The 16,458-nt window shown below is 38.9% G+C and overlaps 3 protein-coding genes across 3 annotated transcripts; all 3 read left to right on the top strand.

Annotated features, from left to right (window-relative positions):
• The first annotated feature begins 362 nt into the window (after positions 1-362).
• LOC113767847 (EPIDERMAL PATTERNING FACTOR-like protein 5) lies at positions 363-951 on the top strand. The gene is made up of 2 exons (XM_027312050.1): positions 363-438; positions 565-951. Exons 1-2 carry the CDS (start codon positions 363-365, stop codon positions 873-875), a joined length of 387 nt encoding a protein of 128 aa, XP_027167851.1. The 3' UTR covers positions 876-951.
• Positions 952-1,568: 617 nt separating this feature from the next.
• LOC113768160 (coatomer subunit zeta-1-like) lies at positions 1,569-4,656 on the top strand. Its single transcript, XM_027312410.1, has 6 exons — positions 1,569-1,729; positions 1,907-2,066; positions 2,541-2,688; positions 2,793-2,870; positions 3,800-3,884; positions 4,305-4,656. Exons 1-6 carry the CDS (start codon positions 1,706-1,708, stop codon positions 4,362-4,364), a joined length of 555 nt encoding a protein of 184 aa, XP_027168211.1. The 5' UTR covers positions 1,569-1,705; the 3' UTR covers positions 4,365-4,656.
• A 4,515-nt stretch (positions 4,657-9,171) lies between these two features.
• Positions 9,172-15,884, top strand: LOC113768478 (probable phospholipid-transporting ATPase 4). Its single transcript, XM_027312858.1, has 12 exons — positions 9,172-9,337; positions 9,533-9,664; positions 9,962-11,987; positions 12,071-12,181; positions 12,558-12,834; positions 12,914-13,002; positions 13,097-13,181; positions 13,269-13,478; positions 13,621-13,746; positions 14,389-14,487; positions 14,633-14,824; positions 14,930-15,884. Exons 3-12 carry the CDS (start codon positions 10,156-10,158, stop codon positions 15,599-15,601), a joined length of 3,693 nt encoding a protein of 1,230 aa, XP_027168659.1. The 5' UTR covers positions 9,172-9,337; positions 9,533-9,664; positions 9,962-10,155; the 3' UTR covers positions 15,602-15,884.
• The last annotated feature ends 574 nt before the right edge of the window (positions 15,885-16,458 follow it).

The following is a 16,458-nucleotide window of genomic DNA, read 5'->3' as shown; positions in this document are numbered from 1 at the left end:
AAGAGAATCCCTTGTTTGATAAGCAAAATCTATCGATGCAACTCAAATCAAATGGCCGAGTGAAGTCCGAGAAATTTCTGAGATGTATGTGGTGCCAGCATACCAGTGGTGTATAGGCAAACGGGCAGCAAGTCTTGCCCTTTTCTTCCCTCTTTATATACTACTATCTTGGAATCATGCATAAGGCCCCGCAGTGACTGTAATCCTTCCCATCCCCAAATCATTCATTCCACCGTTGTCGTTTTCCTTCTTGTCTTTTAAGTTTTAAACTTTGGGGTTGCCTCATTATCATCATCACACACTGATCATTCAACTTGTTTGAAGAAATGAGGGGCTGTCAATTCTTGCTTTTTATCTCAATCATGCACATGCTAAATTTGGTTTGCATAACCAGCTGCAGGCCCCTCGTGCCAAATGGTGGCCATGCTTTTCACTCAGGTGAATTCCTTCTTTCAGGGCTCTCTCTACCTTGTGACTTCTTTCCAGTGCAGCATTTTCGTGCGTCAACTCTGCGTTTTTGGGTGCTCTGATTTGTTGACACTTTTTTTTTTTTTTTGTGGTCAGGGTCCTCAGGGACAGAGCAGAGTCCCCCGTCTTTGAACAAAAGCGTGAGCTTGGTGGACAAGGTCCCTCTCCCACCCGGCGGAGTAGGAGAGGAAGTAAAGAACGGAGGAGGAGGAGGAGGAGAAGAGAAGGAAGAAGTTAGCAGAAGAATAGGATCAAGTCCACCAAGCTGCGACCACAAGTGCTTTGGATGCATGCCATGTGAAGCCATTCAGGTGCCAACCACCCACGGCCGGGTGGGAGTGCAGTATGCAAACTATGAACCTGAGGGCTGGAAATGCAAGTGCGGCCCTACCTTCTACACTCCATAGATGATCCCACATATATAGCCCCACTTGCAGCTGATATGCTGAAGAGAAACTAGATGCAAGCTTCATTCCATAATGTAACTACCACTCTGAAGAATCAATAATCTTCTTATTTGGATAAATTCGGTGGTGGTTTTTCAACTTCTCATTTGGTTTAAATCACATAAAGCTTTTCTCCTGACACAGCTCTAGCATGGGCATATGACCATCAAGATCCAAGCAGTTAGATCTAATAGAACCCAACAAATCAATCAATCCAAGTAAACTTTTCAACGCCTATTACTAACAAATAGCTGGAAATTGTGGATTAATTTGGCTCTTTGCATGGGCTCTGTAGTGGTAATGAATACAAAGTTTGTTGACATGCACTATAATGTCGTCACAGACCTTTAATTGCCCCATCTGGCACTTATCAACATCCGCCTTATCTCACACGAAAAAAAAAAAAAAAAAAAAATTCCCTATAAATAAAGCTTAATAATAACAAGTAGTAGTAATTCTCGTCGTCAGCAAGCATGCAAGTTACTACTTCCAGGTTTTATTAGAAGTGATAACTGATTGGGCTGATTTTAGGCCCACAACATTGAACTTCATGAAGTTATAGCCCATAGCTTTGTGCTAAGTTTCTTTCAAGATGAATGAGAGCCCATATATTACCACCACCAACGAACGTTTTCTCACCCAAGCCAACGCCGCAAAGAGCTACTTAAAACAAAACCACCGGTCCCCCAAACCGAAAAAAAAAAGCCCACCCGCCTGAAGACGCCGATCCCCGATCAACTTTCCGACAGGATATACACTCCGTCAGAAATCACATTCCAGCTCAAAAAACCATGTCTGCCTTCTCCATCTCTCGCGTAGGTGAAAGGTTTCTTTTCTTAATCATGACGCAGATTTAGATCCGACGATGTCTGTCTGGCATTTCGTCGAACTGCTTTCCCCCGATCTATTCATATTTCCCATTTCTCACTCTTGGCTCATAAGTACTGCATTTGCATTTTGAATTGTGGGTGGTAATCCTGGAATTTTTGTAGGAGGCTTGCCCTACCATAAAGAACATCCTCTTATTGGATTCTGAAGGAAAGCGGGTGGCGGTTAAGTATTTTTGTGATGATTGGCCTACAAACGCTGCAAGGTTAGCTTTTGAGAAGTCTATCTTCACAAAAACTCAGAAGACAAATGCCCGCACTGAAGGTAACCTTGCTTCTCCAGGAATCCCATGTAGTTCATTTTTTAATAGTAATCGATTTTCTATCAAGATATCTTTGAAGGGTCCAACGTTTATTCGTCGTCAGGGAAATTCGATAAACTATGCTCTTATATTGTTTACTGGAAGTGGAATTAGCCTGAAAGAATCATGGGACTGATTCGGATTTAGGAACGTCTATTTACATTTCCTGCTTTAAGGGAGTGCAAATGTGGGCTTTTGTGAATTCTAAGAGATCAGTGCTGATAAGTCGGTCTCAACGTTTTTTAGGATAGAATACTCTGCACATTCATGTGATTTAGGCTGATTCTGGAGAGGGATCAGGTGCTACTGTCGGCCTGATGAATCCACTAGTGAGCGACGGGCCCATTCGGGTTGCCTCTGGGCACTCTCCTCTTGAGCCCCCCGCCTTTTCTCCCTAGGGGAAAAATTGTAATCTCTTTTGTTGTTTTGATCTCCAGCGGAGATAGCAATGCTGGAGAGCAACATTGTTGTGTACAAGTTTGTTCAAGATCTACACTTCTTTGTGACTGGAGGTGATGAGGAAAACGAGCTGATATTAACTACTGTTCTCCAAGGTTTTTATGATGCTGTTGCCTTGCTTCTCAGGTATTGCACTTTGAATATGTAGGCTTCCTTTTGGATTTAACTGGACCAATGCTGCCTTGAAGGTATTGTCTTTCTTTTAGTTAATCAAGCATGCTTTGTTTCAGGAACAATGTGGACCAAAGGGAGGCACTTGAGAACTTAGATCTGATTCTGCTGTGCCTTGACGAGATTGTTGATGGGGGGTAAGCTATTTGCTTCTGCTATGACATATACTGCCAGTGTGTAGCTTTGCCTCAAACCTTGTATTGAAAATTCTTTTATTCTCATGGATTACTTCCCAAGTCTTAAGGAGGTTGGGGTTGATGATAGAGATAGAAGCCTGTCTCTTAATAGAACTTCCAGTTTGTCGTTTTGATGTGTAATTTTAAGCTTTGTATGTGATATTGTTCTCTTCAATCTTCTTTTTTTTTGAGGGATCGATGCTTCAATCTTTCATGCAGTCAGTTGATTGATTGTTTGCTTAGTAAATTTTGCAAATTGGTGTTTTATCTAATAGGATTCTGACCAACAGTTAGTGGAGTTAACCATCCTTTAAATAATTTTCTATGTGAATTAATTCTAAATAATGTCTGCGCTTAACAGTATTGTTTTTGCCAATTATCATTCGAGCTATTCATGAAGAGTGGGTTAAGATCAATGGGGTATTGCATTTGCAAACTGCTTTCACGATGCCAAATGCTAAAGCTTCACCATTTTCATGTCATTTATTCTCACCTTTGACATGCCGGACCCCAAATTTCGGGGAGCTGTTGACAGATACACTTTCCCCTTGAAGTAGATTGGAACTGGGATGCTAGGAAGCCTTATTCCTCTGTCAAAGGTGAAACTGAAAAATTCTTCACATCCAATGGAAGCTTTAGAACAATTTCTCAATGGGCTTGCACTTGTTTATTGTGTGGACTACATCTTGCTGTTATGTACTAAAAATCATCTTTTCGTCTTAGATTTATATTGTTATGAAGTCTTCATATCAAATGGTTGGGAGTTCCTACATTGCGTGTCCAATTTCTGAATGGATCTTCTGTTATGCTACTTTTTGAACATCTCACGCATGCTAAGTCGCTCGAATGCATGACTTGTGGTTTGTTTACCTCTTTCTTTTGATTGTCAGGATCGTTCTTGAGACTGATGGCAGTATAATTGCTGGAAAGGTAGCCACCCATACTATGGATGATGGTTCACCATTGTCCGAGCAGGTAATTTCGTTCTCTTACTTTCTCTATCATAACTTGCTATTACTTATCACTGGATATTTTAAAGAGGCATATACGTGTGGTTGACATATATAATAAAGATTTTAATTTGCTTGAGAAAGATTAATAAAGGTTTAATTTGCTTATATTTCACCTTTAAGAAAAAAAAAATTTCTCAAATCTCATTTCCAATATTACCTGCAAATGCATCCAAAGACTGGAGATCGCATCTGGGTCGTTACTCAAACGTCAATTAGCTATGGTTATGGTATTATCTTGTGCGTGTGTGATGTGAATAAACATGTGTTGTCCAGTACCTTTAGTCTTTTGGTAAAATTAGTACTAACACTTTAGGAGATTGTTCTTACTGAGGTTTTATTTCCTTTGTGCTGACCTGCCTCTTCAACGTTTTGCCAAATGCAGACCATTTCTCAAGCTCTGGCCACAGCACGCGAGCATTTGACAAGATCACTGCTTAGATGAAGCTGTCAGTCCTTAGAGAAAATTATCACTTTACTTTTTTGTCCCACCGACCGATTCTTTCTCGTACCTCATGTACTGTTTCTCATGTACCTCTTGTTAACTTCAGTCACGTTCAATTCTTTCTCATGTACTGTTTGCTTGCTTCCCGTGGCCCTCATTCAGAATTAGAAAGCAAAGTCCAAATATAGTGCTCTGTTTTGAAATCTTTTTGTCAATACCACGGAAATTGCAAAACCTTGTGGAAAATTATTTGAAATCTTTATTCAACCCTTTGTTGCCTCTTCTTCTCAAAGGAATGATCCGTTCTTTATTGTTTGACTGAAGTCGTGGTCATGCCAGAGTTACGTCAAATGGTATGTACTGACGATGAGCTGTCTTTTAAAGCATGAGGGTTGAAAATGAGCAATTGAGGTTGGCAGACTCTCTGTACCGTCACACGGTTCGCCTGCAACTGCTCAATGTCAATGGTCGCTCCCCATGACAACTAAGTGGAAACAACGGCAGGCCCGAGATTTCATTCTCTGACCGCTCCTGTCCAGGGCTGCACCTATGGTTGATAAGCCACTAACATGGAAAATGTTTTTGTGTGCGTGACTGGAGAAACGTGTTTACGTGTAACTTTGCGAATTAGGATTGTGTGTTTGGATTGTAAGTTATTTGAGACAATTTTATAAAAAAAGGATACACTATTATAACGCTTTTTTAATAGGATGTATGTGAGATAAAAAGGTGATTGAAAAATGTGTTGATGATGCAAACAAGTTAGTGTGTGTAAATAAAGTGTAATAATTTACAATCCAAACACACTTACTACTACTAGTAGTGTATAAGATGAATATTTTAAAGAAATTAAGTGAAATACCAATTTATACGTAAACTAAAAGATGAAGTGCCTACTGACTTTTAGGAATTCTTTATATTTGTGTCTATTGTTTAAATATATTGGGTTATTAAAGTCATTTTTTGTAAGTGAATTCTATTTTAAAATGGAATAATTGGGATTGAATTTGTAGGTACAAATTTCAACAATGGCAAAAGTATTTGTCTTTTTGCATCTTGTTATTTTGGTGTCTGAATTGGTTAATTTAATATCTACATTTGTCGCTGTGTTAAGAGTCTATGTTGCATGGTGTGACCATAGCTGATCACTAACAACGGTGCAAGCCCTAAATCCGCTCGCCTCTTTATAGGCTCCTCTGGATCCTCTAGCTTGGCACTCGGGTGTTGGCTCAAGGGTCTCAATTGCGACTCCTAATAGTAGTATCATCATCTCGATGTGGTATGGTGGGCTTGTGCATTTGGGGCAGGAGTATAAACGAATTTAAACAAGTCAAAACATTCATGTGTTCAAGTTTATTTAATTATTTGAATAAATTTAAGATTATATTTAAATTTGACTTGTTTATATTTTGAGCCGAGACCGTACCAGTTTTTATCGAGTTGAGATTAAGTAGAAATTGGATTATTTTATTCAAATTTGATTTGATTAGTTAACAAATCAAATTCAAATGAGCTCTTATGCATTTTGTCTCGATTCAAATATCGAATAGTTTGATTTTTTATTTTTTAACTCTGGTATTGGGTTCTATGATCGAAGGTAGGCAGAGACTACGTTTGATCGCTCAAAACAAAAAAAAAAAAGTGCCGTGAGCATTTTTGGCGGAATTGAGTGGCTTGTGCAGGGACGGACTATTTTCCCATACTTAGGGATTTGGAGTTAAGAAGGTTCGTCGCATTTCAACATGGTCTGGTTTGAAGCGTGTGGGAGTGGAAATATTCAATCAATCAATCCCATCGACGTGTGTTGACCGTCGAGCTATCAAACGGGCTGATGGAAGGACAAATGGCAATAATAATCATGGATGACCAAAAATTCCATATGAAAAAAATAATCATCGTAGCACGGCAAAAAATGTGAGAAAAATATAAGAAAATTCAGGGCCTAGTGGAGAGAAAAAAAAATTAATAAACGCTTTGGAAATCGTCAGGACGGCATTCGAGACTGGGGAGAAGTGTAAACGAAAAATGTTACAAGCCGGCAAGATTAATGCCACAACTATTCCCACAGACAACCAAAACATGAAACAGAATTTTGACCACTTTTTTTATATAATTAATAAAAAATATGAACGTATCGGTCTAAAAATAATTATTTCGCCGTAAATGGTGGGAATCGAACCGTAAGGTTCCAGGAAACTTCCAACCATACTCTCTTTGCGAGCCAACGTCTTGGGTCAGCCCTCTTCCAAATGAGACTTTTAAAGAGCTAACGATGAATTGATGGGGTTCCCGGCCGGGGGTTGGGGGAGAGGGGGATGGGGGGTGTTAAAAAAAAGGGAATTACAGAAAAACCAAAGTAATACTACCAATGGTCATCTTTAACGGTTCTGATGATGGTGCTGCCTGGATATGCACACATCACGTATTCTCGAGTTGTTTTGATCAAGACTTAGGTCTTGTTTGATAACTCGATGCAGTGTTTCGATTTAATGAATTCATATCTTAATATGTTTCAGAGCATCTGATAATAAAAAATTAAACATTTGAATTAATAAAGTGATACTGAATTTTATATACAAAACATGCTTTCAAATTTAATCAACAAACTATTCAACTTATCACTTAATGTTATATGCGCTCAGATGTATTAAATTTAGTATTAATTAACAAATCAATAATTTAATAGATCCAAACTTCAGATTTTGGATCTCAAATTTTAATTTTCAGATTTTAATTTTATCAAACACACTCTTATTTTCACTCTGATCGTATTTATGTGTATCCGATGATTATTTAGGCATTGATTGGATGAAAATTAGTAGTAAACTTCAAGCTTGTCAATCCTCCGAACAAAAAAACTAGTAAACTTTTCTAAAAAATTAACAAGATACTCCAAACCTTATAAGGAGGGAAAGAAAAAAAAAAAAGGAGTTAAACTGAGTCATAGAGAAAAAAAATAGTACTTGTTTTTACTAGTAAACTAGTAGTAAACTTATTGAAATGAACTTAGGCTGTATTTACATCGAGAGAGTTGACAAAGAATTTTAAATTACTTTAAAAGGTTTTTTAAATTGTAAATCATCAATTATTGTAGTCTTTAACATGTATTTTGATAATTAGGTGATTACAAATCCAAATGCGATTTGAGCGAAATTCAAATCTTTCATTAAATTTCTTAATCCAAATAAGCCTTATTTATCGAGGCCTTTTTTGTGAGGGGGTAAAGACGTAAAAAGAACTCAAACACCTGGAGAGAAGATAAAATGGCTGATAATTCCAAGAAAGTGTGGGACGAGGAGGAGGATGGATTGGGTGGCATGGAGATTGGATTGGATGGCATGTTAAAATGACTTTAAATGTGGGGACAAACCGCGGCAGAATATCCAATCATCCCTTGTTGTTTTATCTTTTGTTGTGGTTGCCACGTACTCTAACTGGGACCAACACCTCCCTAGTGTTGAGTGTTGACCACGGTTGCGATTTTAGGGCAAGTTTGGCTCCCCTACCTATCTTCAGTGAGTGGAATTTCAAAGGATTTGCTCATGGTTTCGGTGCAAATGGTACTTACCCATCCAGTGTCCTTATCATTTGAGAATTCTTATCCCAGCCCAAACCAAACAAATCAAGTGGAAAGAGTTGAATCATCAAAATAGTGAATCAGTTCACCTAGACCAACTAAACTAAAAGTCCTAGCTTACCTTCTCCAACTCAATTCTTGATGCAGCTGAATGATAGCATGAATTCGTTCAAATAAAACTATGAATTTTATTACTGTTTGTTAGTCACGTGCAAGTAAAATTTTATTCTGAATTTTAAAATCATTTTATCTATGTTAAAGAAAATACTACACTCTTCCAAAAAAAAAAAAAAGACATTTCCATTTTCATCACCACCAACATAAAAAAAAAAAGAAAAAAAAAATCTCCCTCTAGAATAAAGCTAAGCAACCACCAACCTTTGACTGGTGGCCATCACCAAAGCATTAAAACTTAGTAGGGTGGGGGGTCAAGGATTCAAACCTTGCCTTCCACCAATTGACACATTAAGTGGCTCTGCTCAAAAAATCATGCACCCGTCTGATTAGGTAGCGGTTCAGTCCCTTCTTGATTACTCTTGGATCTCTTCAGGTCCACCCCCTCCTCCTAATATACTAATATAGGATAGAATAAGTTATACAATAGTTATCGTCTTAGAAAAAAAAAAGGAATAAAGCTAAGCAAACCTAATCATAATTCTCTAAATTAGACTAGCCATAAATTTTCTCAACTCCCATTTTCAATTTTCTTTGATGGCTAAAGTGAAGTTTCAAACATGGCCTTTGTAGAAGGAGGTTGATTCTGTCATTATGTATTATGAGCTCAGATTCAGAAGACCCGATTCCGGCTCCGGACGAATCGCAAGATGTCAATTGTTGTCAAGTCTTCTTTCGTTTTTCTTTGCCTTTTCTTTCTCACATTGGAATTGCCACGTCACAACTACTTCCTTTTTACTTAGCTCTCAACGGATACTTATTACTCCCGTAACTAACTCCTATCGGAGCACTACAATGATTAATTAATTTTGGTATTATTCCTAATTAGCCTTCATAAAATTTTTTAATCCAAGGCAAATAGACAACAAAATATTTACTACTCCGTAGTACACATTTACTTGAATTTACATTAAAGGAAAAAAAAAAAAAACTAAAAGCACCTTCTTAATAGCATGTTAATTAAAACGCAAGGAAGAGAGAGTGACCGTGAAATGCTGGCATAGGTTCGCACTTGGGACGGAGAAAGGGCTCTTTTTCTTGCCTAAGTCGCCCTTTCTCGGTCTCTCCTCCCTCTCTTTCACATCTCTCTTGAATTTTCTCTCTCCTCCATTGCGATCTCTGCAACTTTTCTGTTTAATCTAATTGTTATTCGAATTGGGTTTGTTCTAAACTTCTCGTTAGAGCTGTGACTTCTTTAGTCTTGAGACCCACCTCATTCAAGGTACCCCTTTTATTTATCTATCTGATTTCCACGCCTTCTTGTTCGTTTCTGCATTTAATTAATGCGGGTGCGGGTGCAGTTAAATCCTTGGTAAATGGGATTTTGGTTCTTCTTTCTCGGGAATATTTTATTGGATTGTAAGAAATTAATCTGCTTGTCGTGAATTAAATTGTCGGCATTTGTTTTTTGTTTCAGGATTTTTTTTTGCGGCAATTTCAGCTGGGAAACGCAATGTGATGGTTTTCTTCAATTCGAAAGTCTATAATTCGATGTACATGTGAGTTTGAGAGGAAATTAAAGCGGGCCTCAGAGATGTTATGGGAAAAGGTTGGATTTTTAGCCTTTATTTCTCGGAAATTTAAGCTGATTCTTCTTTTGATCCATCTTGATTTTAATGTTGTCTTTTGTGCTTTGCCGAGGATGCAGTTGTGATTGGGGTTTTAAAAGGAGTTGAGCCTCATGGTGATCCTATCAAAATTAGTTGAAATCTTGAGAATCTGGAGTTGCTAGTTTTCATTATGATTGATTTTATTGAAGTCACAGCCTGATAAATTTAATGGTTCCATTTTGAGTACTAGTCTGGTCAAGTCATTAATTTATGTTTCTGTACACGGGCTGTTTCAGGTAATGTCATGCTGATTTGCTGCAATTATCTTTTCCTCGGCTTCAGTCGTCCTTGAAGAATTTTAACTTAATTCTTCTAGAACAATGATATGAACTAGGAGGCCATTTGAGGGGGGCGGTGAAGATAGCGTTGTGGGTTTCTTCTGATGATTAGATCAGCTGTTATCTTCATATAAAGCTGAAAACCCATCAGAATGGCGAGGGGCAGGATAAGAGCGAAGCTCCGCAGGAGCAACCTGTACACATTTGCATGTCTCCGGCCAACCACTCAAGAGACCGAGGGGCCACATCAGTTCCAAGGCCCTGGTTATTCAAGAATGGTTTACTGTAACCAGCCTCATGTTCATGAAAAGAAACCTCTTAGATACCGATCAAATTATATATCCACTACAAAGTACAATATTGTTACATTTCTACCCAAGGCTATTTTTGAGCAATTCAGACGTGTTGCCAACTTATATTTTCTCCTGGCAGCAATCCTGTCACTTACTCCAGTTGCTCCATTCTCAGCTGTCAGCATGATTGCTCCCCTAGCCTTTGTTGTTGGGTTGAGTATGGCAAAGGAAGCTTTGGAAGATTGGCGGAGATTTATGCAGGATATGAAGGTTAATTTACGTAAAACTAGTGTACATAAAGGAGATGGTGTATTTGGTTATAGGTCATGGAGGAAGCTTCGGGTTGGAGATATAGTGAAAGTGGAAAAGGATAAATTTTTTCCTGCAGATATCCTTCTTTTATCATCTAGTTATGAAGATGGAATCTGTTATGTGGAAACTATGAACTTGGATGGAGAGACAAATTTGAAGGTAAAAAGAGCTTTGGAGGCAACTCTAGCTTTTGATGAAGATTTGTCATTCAAGGACTTCACTGCTACAATAAGATGCGAAGATCCCAATCCTAATCTTTACACTTTTGTGGGTAATCTGGAATATGATCGTCAGGTTTATCCTCTTGATCCCAGTCAGATTCTCCTCAGAGACTCAAAGCTCAGGAATACCGCCTATGTCTATGGAGTGGTGATATTTACGGGTCATGATAGCAAGGTTATGCAGAATGCAACCAAATCACCATCAAAAAGGAGTAAGATTGAAAAGCAGATGGACAAAATAATATACATACTTTTTACCCTTCTTGTCTTGATTTCTCTGATTAGCTCAATAGGCTTTGCTATCAAGGTGAAGTACCAGTTGCCAAACTGGTGGTACTTGCAAGCCCCGGATAGCCAGAACTTCTACAATCCACTCAGGCCCGAGTTGTCAGGCACATTTCATCTAGTCACAGCTCTCATATTATATGGATATTTAATACCAATATCCCTATACGTGTCAATTGAGGTTGTCAAGGTCCTGCAAGCATTGTTCATCAATAAGGACATTAACATGTATGATGAAGAGACTGGAACTCCTGCTCAAGCAAGGACATCAAACTTGAATGAGGAGTTAGGCCAAGTTGATACGATCCTTTCTGATAAAACTGGAACTTTGACATGTAACCAGATGGACTTCCTCAAGTGCTCAATTGCTGGAACTTCATATGGCAAGAAAGCTAGCGACGTGGAAGTCGCTGCAGCAAAGCAGATGGCAATGGACCTTGAGGGGCAAGATCCTGAGTTAGCAAATGTAGTGACTCCAAAGAATCATACAACCCTTCCCTGGGAAACCAATGGGCAGGAACTTCGGGCATCAGAAATAGAATTAGAGGCTGTTATTACCTCAAAAGATGAAACAGACCGAAAACCTGCTATAAAAGGGTTCAGCTTTGAGGATGACCATCTTATGGATGGAAATTGGTTAAAAGAGCCCAACACAGATTTCATCTTACTATTTTTTAGAATACTTTCTCTTTGTCATACTGCAATTCCTGAGCTAAATGAAGAAACTGGCACTTTTACTTACGAAGCAGAGTCACCCGATGAAGGCGCATTTCTGGTTGCTGCTAGAGAATTCGGGTTTGAATTTTGTAAAAGAACTCAATCAAGTGTATTTGTTCGGGAGAGATATCCTTCTTTTGACAAGCCTGTTGAAAGGTGAGGGTTTTATTTTTGGAGGTCACAAATCTATTTACCCTTGTTTGGTTAATTGTGTCTTATGCTTTTGTGTAAAATTCCAGGGAGTTCAAAGTTCTCAACCTGCTAGATTTTACAAGCAAAAGGAAACGAATGTCTGTTATTCTTCGTGATGAGAATGGACATATTCTTCTTCTATGCAAAGGCGCAGACAGGTTCCTTTTCAACATCTGTGTCTGTCTGTGTTTTTTATCGCCTGGTCCACACTTCCGAAATGTCTAAATATAGTGTTATGTTGCATTCCAAGAAAAACAATCAAGTTAGAGTACCTGTAGAGAATATGCATATATTTTATTAGCAATTCATCCTTTTGTGCTTCACTTGCAACACCTTGGGAAACATCAAAAGGGAAAAAGAAATGTTGCAGTCCTGTGGTGTGGTGGGTGGTTGAGCTTGTACATTTGGCTGCATGCAAGCTTCTGGCTTGTGTAATTAGACATCAGACAGGAATTGTTTTGAGACCTTTTCTGATTGCTTCTACTCAGATGTGGCCTAGCCTAACGAAGTTGTTCCTTTCCTTGGATTACACAGCATCATCTTTGATAGATTGTCAAAAAATGGGAAAATGTTTATTGAATCCACCACAAAGCATTTGAATGAATACGGGGAAGTTGGTCTGCGTACACTGGCACTTGCCTACAGGAAGCTCGATGAAGCTGAGTATACTGCCTGGAATGAGGAGTTTTGCAAAGCAAAAACTTCAATCGGTGGTGATAGGGAAGGAATGCTTGAACGTGTATCTGATATGATGGAAAGGGAACTGATCCTTGTTGGTGCAACTGCTGTGGAGGACAAACTGCAGAAAGGGGTATACAATGAATTTTTTGATGCCTGAATAATTGTTGCTTTAAAGTTTGTCTTACCTTCCATAGCTTGTCGTTTCTTAGGTGCCTCAGTGCATTGATAAACTGGCACAAGCTGGACTTAAGCTCTGGGTGCTGACAGGTGATAAGATGGAAACTGCAATTAACATAGGGTCAGTCTCCTCCTATAGTAAGCTGGTTTTGTCTGGACTCGACAATTAATGCTTGCATAATCACAAAGCTCAAACTATTGTTTCTTTTGTACAGATTTGCTTGTAGTTTGCTTCGACAGGGTATGAAGCAGATATGTATAGCAGCAAATGCAGACTCATTAGCTCAAGATCCAAAAAAGGTAGCTATCTACTGGAAAATTATGCAAAGCTTAGTCTGAAGCTTACTAAATTTTGCATTCTCCTTTTGTTTTTATCTGACTCATCAGGCTGTAAAGGACAGCATTTCGATGCAAATTGCCAATGCGTCTCAAATGATCAAACTTGAGAAGGACCCCCATGCTGCATTTGCATTGATCATTGATGGGAAATCTCTGACTTATGCCCTGGAAGATGATATGAAGTACCAGTTCTTGAATTTAGCAGTTGACTGTGCATCTGTCATATGCTGCCGTGTCTCTCCTAAGCAGAAGGCTCTTGTGTGTAATTTGTTCTATTTGCCTGTGGGATTTTCTTTAAGATCTTCTTTGTGCTACTCATATCTAGACTTAGCTGCTTTTCTACTACGTTTGACTTTCTCTCTTGTCCTTTCTCCATTCTGTTTCCATTGACCTTTATTAGGTGACGAGATTAGTAAAAGAAGGTACTGGAAAGACAACCCTAGCCATTGGTGATGGTGCAAATGATGTTGGAATGATTCAAGAAGCAGATATCGGTGTTGGCATCAGTGGTGTGGAAGGAATGCAGGTTTGTGAAGTATCTTACTTACTTCCATTTGAAATATGAGGACTTGCAGAATAGTCTGCATAATGATGTGTCAGATGCAGCTGCAAAAGTTCCACTTTTGAAAGTTCTCATCCCTCCGAAAGCAATTAATTTGCATTTGCCATCATATGTTGTTTATAAAACAACTGCTATTTGCATTGAAGGCCTGCTAAAGCACTCAGGCTTACTCTTTGGAATATAAAACATCTATTCTGCTGAAAGGATTACATGTAGCCTGGATTTTCAATTAGATAAGAATGGGTAGTTAGTGTGTTATCTTTAGATGATGGGAATAAATGAAGCGGAATGTTAGGAAGCATCTGAAATTGTCAAAGTAGTTGCCTCTTAATTGTTATTGACGTCTTCTGGCCTATTTACAAAAACCTCCAACTGTTCTATAATTACATGTCATTATTCAACTTCCTTCAAAATGTCAAGTAAGTTAACTGTATGTTGCATGGAAGCATCATAACTCCAGGCTGCACTTTGCTTATCCTTCCCTACGTGTACTTCTTTTGTCTATGGACTATGTTGCCTACTAGGATTTCATAAATTCACTTTAGTAAACATGGTTTGGTTTTGAGCTGTTGTGTTCAAGATGACAAATTTATCACCTCTTTACAGGCTGTGATGGCAAGCGACTTTTCTATTGCACAGTTCCGGTTTCTGGAGAGACTCTTAGTCATACATGGTCATTGGTGCTACAAGAGAATTGCCCAGATGGTAATACTCGGTCATGGATGCTCGTGTCTTTTCCATTCTTGGCAAATGTTTATGCTACTATTGAAAAGTCAAATATTTTTCTCTGGTCCATATCTGCTACCTTGCTTCATTCGCCTGTCAATTCTTACGATCCAATTTCTTTCAGATATGCTATTTCTTCTACAAAAATATTGCTTTTGGCCTCACTCTGTTCTACTTCGAGGCCTTCACTGGATTTTCTGGACAATCCGTATATGACGATTGGTATATGATACTATTCAACGTTGTGCTCACTTCGTTGCCTGTCATTTCGCTTGGAGTATTCGAGCAGGACGTTTCTTCTGAAGTGTGCTTACAGGTTAGATTTAAAGTTATGCTCTTTTTCTGGTGTTTGCTATGTTTTTGTTCTAGCGAACAACGGATCTAGCGCTCCATGCTGATACAGAAGTAACCCGCTATGCAGTTTCCTGCACTGTACCAACAAGGGCCCAAAAACTTGTTCTTCGACTGGTATAGGATATTCGGGTGGATGGGGAACGGTCTATACACATCCCTCATCATTTTCTTCCTCAACGTTATCATATTTTACGACCAAGCTTTCCGAGCTGGAGGTCAGACTGCGGATATGAGTGCTGTGGGCACAACAATGTTCACGTGCATCATCTGGGCTGTGAACTGCCAGATTGCACTGACGATGAGTCACTTCACCTGGATACAGCACTTCCTGGTATGGGGCAGCGTTGTGACTTGGTACGTTTTTCTCTTCATTTACGGGGAGATGTCTCCGGTCTTCTCTGGTAATGCCTACAAAATCCTCGTGGAAGCTTTAGCCCCTGCCCCAATATATTGGTCTACTACCCTCATAGTAACAGTCGCATGCAACCTCCCCTACTTAACTCACATAGCATTCCAAAGATGTTTCAATCCCATGGACCACCACGTCATTCAAGAGATCAAGTACTATGGGAAAGATGTTGAGGATCGGCATATGTGGAGGAGGGAGCGATCCAAGGCAAGGCAAAAGACCAAAATCGGGTTCACTGCACGGGTGGACGCAAGAATCAGGCAATTGAAAGGGAAATTGCAAAAGAAATATTCAACCTTGGGAGGACGTAGCACCTTGGCTTCATCTTGATTGTGAATTTTTTTTTTTTTAAACTCTTTTTTCTTCCTGTTTTGGCTTCTAGTATAGCATATTTTTTTTTTCTTTTCCTTTTTAGGCCATCTTCAGTTTTTGATATATGGTCCCTTCTACGGCTCATTCTTAACATTTTTTTGGCCTAGTATACTAGCATAGTACATAGCGAGCGAGAGAGGTTCATTCATTACGTCAAAGCTTTTTGGCTGTTGTATGTATTGATTCAATATTAAGCTGTCTATTGCAAGCTTTTGAAATATAGCCAATGCATATTTTTGCCCTCCTCCTCCTCCTTACTGCCGCTGAAAAAAAAAAGTGTATAAATACAAGAGAGAGTTGGAGTAATTGTCAATGTGGGGTAAAATTCGGGGTGATTATTAGAGTTAGACACCCATTAGGAAAAATTCTTTAATTATTTGTTAAACAATTTCACCTCTCTCTCTTCTTTATAACAGAGCGTCAATTTGAAAGGACAAGAGTGCTGCTCCAACGACCCGTCGGCTGTGGTCTGTCTTGCCTTAGAATTCAAAACCGAAAGTTGGCCCGTTTAGATTGCATTTTCTGTCATTTTTTATGAAAAAAATTATTATAACGATTTGATGTACATGAAAAAAAAAAAAAGTTAGTAAGGAAATGTGATTACGAAAAATGATGTAATTTTTCGACGGAAAACAGCAACCCATACACTTTTACATACATATCTATGACGTCACATTGACTGCAGAGATATCGGACAGACAGCTACGAAAACAAAACTGCAAAAGGGTTGTCCGCGCCGAAAACGAACTCGTACAATGTCGTCTTGTCAGAAGATTTCTAAAACGACGTAAGAAGAAGAATCCCCCGTTTACCCC

Source organism: Coffea eugenioides, chromosome 4, assembly GCF_003713205.1.
Source record: "Coffea eugenioides isolate CCC68of chromosome 4, Ceug_1.0, whole genome shotgun sequence".
Taxonomy (NCBI): Eukaryota; Viridiplantae; Streptophyta; class Magnoliopsida; order Gentianales; family Rubiaceae; genus Coffea; species Coffea eugenioides.
This window is presented reverse-complemented; position numbering and strand designations above follow the sequence as displayed.